This window comes from Engraulis encrasicolus, chromosome 2, assembly GCF_034702125.1.
Source record: "Engraulis encrasicolus isolate BLACKSEA-1 chromosome 2, IST_EnEncr_1.0, whole genome shotgun sequence".
NCBI lineage: Eukaryota > Metazoa > Chordata > Actinopteri > Clupeiformes > Engraulidae > Engraulis > Engraulis encrasicolus.
This window is the reverse complement of record NC_085858.1, coordinates 1292501-1300000: the sequence shown is the minus strand read 5'-3', so window position 1 is coordinate 1300000 and position 7500 is coordinate 1292501. Positions and strand designations below refer to the sequence as shown.

At 42.9% G+C, this 7500-nt stretch overlaps 1 protein-coding gene across 1 annotated transcript in view; it reads right to left on the bottom strand.

Moving 5' to 3' along the window:
• Positions 1-7500, bottom strand: part of LOC134459834 (ras-related protein Rab-26) — a 20634-nt gene that overhangs the window by 3527 nt on the left and 9607 nt on the right. The window contains exons 3-4 of the mRNA XM_063212294.1: positions 4288-4329; positions 3313-3379 (exon numbers count right to left, since the gene is read on the bottom strand). Of these exons, the coding sequence (XP_063068364.1) occupies positions 3313-3379; positions 4288-4329 (109 nt within the window). The remainder of the gene's footprint in view (positions 1-3312; positions 3380-4287; positions 4330-7500) is intronic.

Sequence of the window (7500 nt, the reverse complement as noted above, 5' to 3'; positions counted from 1 at the left end):
GTGTGTGTGTGTGTGTGCGCGTGTGCGCGTTTATGTGTGTTTGAGTGTGTGTGTGTGCGTGTGCATGTATGCCTGTGTGTGTGTATGTGTGTGTGTGTGTTTCCGCTGTGGATGACAGACATCTTGGTTTGGTATTTGCTAGACACACAGCAAACATACAGGCTGTTAAGCAGTACTTTGCTATATCCTCAAATTATACTATGCACAAGGCTACAGACACACAGGGGTGTAGCAATAACACGCACGCGCACACACACACACACACACACACACACACACACACACACACACACACACACACACACACACACACACACACACACACACACACACACACACACACACACACAGAGTCTGAACAGGGCATGATTTGCTCATTTAATTTTCCATTATGGATAAAAGAAACCAACTTTGTAATTCCATTCTTTGTTCTTCAAACACACATAATTAAGTGGTTTTCCAACATTTAACTTATTTTTCAGTTAATTTTTTTGTCGGCATACCATTTTAATTACAATTATATATATTTTTTATCATGTTGTAGCCTGACTCCAGACTTTAGTCTGGCCAGGCAAACCATCTACAACATTTGAAGTTCCTCAGAAAAAAAGGAACCCATACATTTTCAACATTTACAAAGGGCTCGACGAGGCGTGTGTAAGACAATGAGGCATCATTGGATTAAATGGACTAGCTTCACCAGTAGCATACAGAGGCATTTTGATGAATGCGAGCTAGTAGACACCTCCTCTGCATCTCCCATGGAGAAATGTTCTAGATCAGCGGTTCCCAACGCCTTAAGTGAATCTTTTGGTGTGCTGATGGCCACGCAAGTTTGGCTTCAGTTCGCAAATCACATTATGCAGTGTCATTTTGGGGAATTGTCATACTCTGCCATCATTGCAGTGGAACTTGTTGCAAAGTCTAGGAGTTATACATTACATTTCAGATGGGACCCTTCCAGCATATAATTTATCATACAATTAAAAACTACTTGATGTTCATTAATGCTGTATAAGAACACATATCTGCAATTGCTCTATTCAGCTCACACACCCCCTTGTGATATAGGCCACACACCCCCAGGGGTGCGTGCACCCCAGTTTGCGAAAGAGGCTGTTCTATATGTATTAGGTTAATTATGTCTAACTGTTTAAATTAAACACTTAGGGCTTTCTTTTGCCTTAAGACATGTAAAAGTTTTTATCTTTTACCTGACATGTTTCGACGGTGTTACTTACGTCTTCATCAGAGGGTCACTGTGATGTTGATGAGTGACGTGCTTTAAAAACAGCTGATGTTGTGGAGGTGTGACCTCCCTGCCAATAATGACAGGTTGGTCACACCTCCTGCTGTTAGAGTTGTCCTCTTAGGATGGTGGTCCAGGTGTGTGAGAGCATGTATGCCCCCTCATCCCTGTTCATGGTACTTGGGCTACACTTTCTGATCTCCATAGACTCCTTAATCCAGCGGTGGTATCTGTTGTTCTCTTGTGGTATGACTTTTGCCTTGTCCTAGTCCATGATGTGATTTTGCTTCTACAGTGGTCAGTTATTGCTGATTTGAGGTTCTCCTGTGTTGCACTCTCCTTTATTGCTCTTGTATGTCTTTGTTCTGTTTCCCTTTCACACTCTTTTTTTATGCTCATTTTTTCTTATGTTGAATGTCCTTCCTGTCTCCCCAATATATTTTTTGTTGCATGACCGGCACGGAATCTCATATATGATATTGCATTTGTTATGTTGGTCTATTTTGTCCTTGGGATGTACTAACAGCTGTCGTAGTTTGGTGTGTGGCTTTACTGGCGTATGTATGTTATGTATGCTTCATGGCTCGCTGTATGCGTTCTGTGATCCCTTTGATGTAGGGCAGGGTCACCATTCCTTTGCTTTACGGTTTTTGTGTTGTCTGCTTTTTTCTTTTTCTTCCCTTGTGTTTCCTACTTTGTTTTTACCTCTAGGGCGCCTTCCTGTCGGATGTGTTGTTCCTCAGCTGAGCGTTCGTCGGGATCGGTTATGATGGATGCGTGTTCGTAGAGGGTTCTGACAACGGATAGTTTGTGCGCAATGGGGTGTTCGGCCGTCCAGAGAAAATATTGGTCCGTGTGTGTTGGTTTTCTGTAGATGGTTATTCTGATGTCTCCCTCGTCTGTGTGGTGAATTTTTATGTCCAGTAATGCTATTAATTTGTCCTTTTCCTCCTCGTGTGTGAATTGTATGTTACCAGTTTGGTCTATGGAGTTGAGGTGATCAGTTAGTTGTTGCGTTCGTCCAATTTTTATTTTCTCCAAAATGTCGTCCACATATCTCCGCCACAACGTGGGTCTGTGTTCCTCTGGGGCAGATGTGATGGCCTCCTTCTCTAGGTGTTCCATGAAAAACCCACACATTATGGCAGAGAGTGGGTCCCCCATGGCGAATCCCTCCTTCTGCCTGTATACTGTTCCACGGAACTGAAAATATGTGGATGTGGCGATAAAATTCAGTAGTTGGCTGATGTCTTGTGCTGTCAGTAATGTGCGTGTTTTGAGTGTCTTGTCAGTCTCGAGGCGTTGCTGTATGATGTGCAGTGTGGCCTTCACTGGGGTTTTTGTAAACAGTGACACCACATCGTATGAAATGAGCATCTCATCCTTCTCCATTTTCACCTTTCTCAATTGTTCGGCTAGCTGTTTGGCGTTCTTGCAGTGGTGTTCCGTTTGGCCGAGAATTGGTTTTATTATTTCTGCAAGGGCCTTTGAGAGGTTGCAAGTGATGGATCCGATGCTGTACACAATGGGTCTTAATGGTGCTCCAAATTTGTGCATTTTGGGGGTTCCATAAATCTGTGGGGTTATATTTGCTGTGGGTATAAAGTTGTTGTATGCTGGTTTTTTTCTATTTTCTTTGCGTCCAGTAATGGTTTTAGTATGGCTTCGAGTTTTTTCTTTTTGTCTTCTGTTGGATCTTTCTAGATGTTCTAGATCAGTGTTTCCCAACCTTTTTTGTCTCATGTACCCCCAGAGCCTTTTTGTTGTGCCACGAGTACCCCCTAACTTGTGATTTACATCACTTTTTCTATTCCAGTGTGACTATGCTCCATGCATTTGTTAAAATTAAATGTTTCCAAGTACTCCCTGCAATGTGTTCGCGTACCTCTAGTGGTACACGTACTCCTGGTTGGGAAACACTGTTCTAGATGGTTTGCCTGGACTGGTTTAAGTCTTAAAGATGACCAGACTGTGTGTGTGTGTGTGTGTGTGTGTGTGTGTGTGTGTGTGTTTGTGTTTGTGTGTGTGTGTGTGTGTGGGTGTGGGTGTGTGTGTGTACTCACCGTGAGCGTCTCTGTAGTAAGCATGTGTCACACTCCTGAAGCGCTCCTGTCCTGCTGTATCCCAGATCTGAGAAACACACACACACACACAAATTATTTTACTGGCAGACAATCAATTTGTGTAGGTCAATGTATGGTGTGTGTGCAGGTACTGTATGTGTGTGTGATTAAAGTGTGACATGATGACATGGTTGACAAAATAAGTGATTTTTAGAATCTGTGTGAGATTTTTTTCAGTGTGAGATTTGAATGTCTGTGTTGGCAGCTTGATTTGCCACGGAGGAGAAGATCTAAGACTACCCAGATACGAAGCCGTTGTCTAACTGCAGAGATACACCAGCGGCGATCTGAGCGAGTCGAGCGACGGAAGTAATTGACTTTGTATTGAGTCGAGAGACAAAAGAGATTCTGGAGACTAGAGCGATTTGCGCGACGAGCGCGACAATTTGAAGTTGAAATATTTTCAACTTTTTATGACGCGGTTCGGCGACAAGCCGCGACAGCCAATGACTGTATAGAGGTCAGTGACCACAGCCAATGGGAATGCTTGAATGCTTTGCCTTCTGCCTGTACGGACATACTCTAGTCTCCTCAGTCTCTCGTATCGCTTGCTGCTACACTCTGTCGCTAGAGTCGTGTCGCCGCTGGTGTATCTCTGCGGTAAGGATAGATCAGAAGACATTACTTGTGCGTGTGTGTGTGTGTGTGTGTGTGTGTGTGTGTGTGTGTGTGTGTGTGTGTGTGGGTGTGTGTGTGTGTGTGCAAAGATAGCAAGATTACAATGGTCTGATCTTTGTCAGTCAGATCTGTTTTTCATTACATTTCCAATGGTGTGTGTGTATGTTGTGTGGTGTGTGTGTGTGTGTGTGTGTGTGTGTGTGTGTGTGTGTGTGTGTGTGTGTGTGTGTGTGTGTGTGTGTGTGTGTGTGTGTGTGTGTGTGTGTTGTGTGTGTGTGTGTGCGCGCATGCTCTTACCTGCAGTTTGACCTTAACCCCATCCATGTTCATCACTTTATTCTGCAACACAAAAGCAATAACCAATTATCATCATCACATCTCTCTCTCTCTCTCTCACACACACACACACACACACACACACACACACACACACACACACACACACACACACACACACACACACAGGGACACTGACAAGGGGGGACAAAGGGGTCAGTTGTCCCTGGCCCTGGGGGATTGGGGGCCCACAATTGGCTCCTCATTACATTGAATGTATTGGGTGGGGGGGCCTTTTCAGATGACTTTGTCCTGGGCCCAGACAAACCTGTCAGCGGCCCTGCACACACACACACACACACACACACACACACACACACACACACACACACACACACACACACACACACGATTCTACAATTACAGTGCCCTTTTGGAAAAAGCAAAATGTCAATTATCAGTATTTTTTTTAAATGACCTAGATGTTTCCATAGTGTACACCTTTAGGTTTCCAAACAAACTAATTGCTAAGCTTAATCTTCAACCATTTGTTAAATATTTTAATGAAAACGAACATTTGCTTGATTATTTTGTCAACAGTGTTATGGACAAATACTATGTCATTTCAAACATGTATTTTTGTGAGAGCCCGCACACCTCGAAGGCTTCTTTTTCAGCAGATGAAGCTTTTCAGGGTACTTCAGTCATCAGTTTTCACAAGAGCGCGACACTGCTTCTGCATGGTTCACCACTTTTTTATTTTTCTTGGTGCTGACGTTTTGGCACTTAGGCCTTGGTTTTGTCATATTGTGATAACTTAGTAATGGGAATCAACATTTGCGATGATCTTGGACAAAACAAGGTTTTTTACATGCTAATATGAAATGGCATGAAAACGTCCAAAAAACAGTACAAAATATTCATTCTTGCAGAGGAAAATAATGTTATGTCTTGACTTTCTGTATTATACAAAATATAAATGTGTGCTGCTGATCAAACATCATTGGTTGCAGTTAATAGTTAAAGGATTTGGCAAATAAAGCTACATTATACACTAATTGTAGAATCACCCACATGCACGCATGCATGGCAAAGAAGCAGAGCAGAAACACTCATCTCACCATTTAGCACTGTAACACACACATGCATGCACATACACACACACGCACACACACACACACACACACACACACACACACACACACACACACACACACACACACACACACACACACACACACACACACACACACACACACACACACACACACACACACACACACACACACACACACACACACACACACACCAATAACCCTAATCTTGAATATTAATATGGACTCCAAAAATAGCTCAAGCTATTTCATCTGCAAACACACAGTCACTCATGTCAACATGCAAGTACATCAATAGGAATAAAAATAGAAACGGTATAGATACATTTGAGTAAAACACCAAACCAAGGCTCTCTCTTTGCTGCCTTGGGTCCTCTGGGCTGATGCTGAATTTAGAGTATATACTGTATGTGTGTACTATACTAATGGGCATTTTTTAAATGATATGTTTCCTTTCAGTTATTGCATATATAAATACAATCTAACACATTTCCTTACACTCAACTCAGTGGTTCCCAAACTTCAGTGGGGACCCCTTTTTGGACTAATGAATATTTTCGTTAGGTAAGGTACAGGGTATTGGTTACAGTCCCTAGAGCAGTGTGAGGTTAGGTACATTGCCCAAGGGCACCTCAGCCATGGGGTGTTGTAGGGAATGAAAGGGTGGGATTGGAACCGGCAACCCTTTGATGTAATGCTCTTTTCCTTAACCACTAGGCCATGGCTGCCCTCAAAATGGAACAGTAGCACAGCAGCAGCAACAGCAGTGAATGGCAAAAGGCTGCTCTTATCAAAGCAGAGCAATATTCCCCATGGATTCTGCAGTAACTTACACACGCACACACACACACACACACACACACACACGCACGCACACACCGTCACTCTAACACACACACACACACAAGCACACATACACACACACACACACACACACTAGATTGATGTGCGTCTGAACAATCCATATCTGTGTAGTTAAGTGAGTGTATTGGAAAGCTGTAAAACGGCTGGTGGCAGACAAGCAGAGCAATAGTAGTAGTAAGTATTGACTTCAGTACCTCTGGGAGTGGCCCACATTGGAACTGTGGAGCGCATTAGCAGGCTCAGAAGAGCTGGAGGAATTCGCTTTTGGCTAAGCCCCGCCCTCTTTAGTTACAGTTGCTAGGTCGGACTCTGACAGATACATTTTCAATGTCGAGGTATCAACGTGATTTATGCAGTGACTGCAAATCGCAGCAGTTATTCACTCCTAATAAATAAAAAACGCCATTCATAGTATTGTGAATATACGTATTCATTTTCTGAACGGTCATGCGATGCATCACAGCTGTTAAGCTGTTATGGTCTCTTCTCATATGGGTATCGATAGGCATTAACCATGGTTAGCAGAGCTCGCATATCTTTTGAGCCCTGACTCAAACTTGCTAGACAAAAACGAAATCACACAACGTGATGGCTGTAGTCATCTTCAAAGCTACCACAGCAGTGTGTAACATTAACGTTTGGCGTTTATATCTTCAGTAGCTTATCAAAATCACGTCCATCAGCTGCTAGTCCAAACACTCCTGCCGTGACCGATAGTTAACTTTGCTAGTGGTGTTTCTTCATTAATTATGGATTTCTAAATGACTGGGTTCTAAAGGGCTGTGGGTTCTACAGGTACCAGTTCTACGGGGCTGAGGTTCTACAATGTAATAGTTCTATACGGCTGGGATTCTAATGGTCTGAAATATGACATGTGCTCTTCCTGGGGTTCTACCCATGTTTTAAAGAAGCATGGCAGAATTTAAACAAATGGTGTTCAAAGGGTTGGGATTGTAAAGTTATTGAATTGTAAAATGCTGGGCTTCGAAACTGACCAGAATTCTTATAGACAGTTTCTTGAGGACTGGAATTTTAAAGGGTTGAGTTCTAAAAGGACTGGAATTCTAAAGGATTGAGTTCTAAAGGGACTGGAATTCTGAAAGGTTGAGTTCTAAAAGGACTAGGCTGCAGCATCTGTTCTAAATGGTTTCTAAAGCTCTGGAGTACCAAAAAACTGGACTGGAATTCCAAAGACAGAAATGTGAGGACACATACAGGTTACAAATATAAAAACACTGTCAGGGGCAGAAGGCGT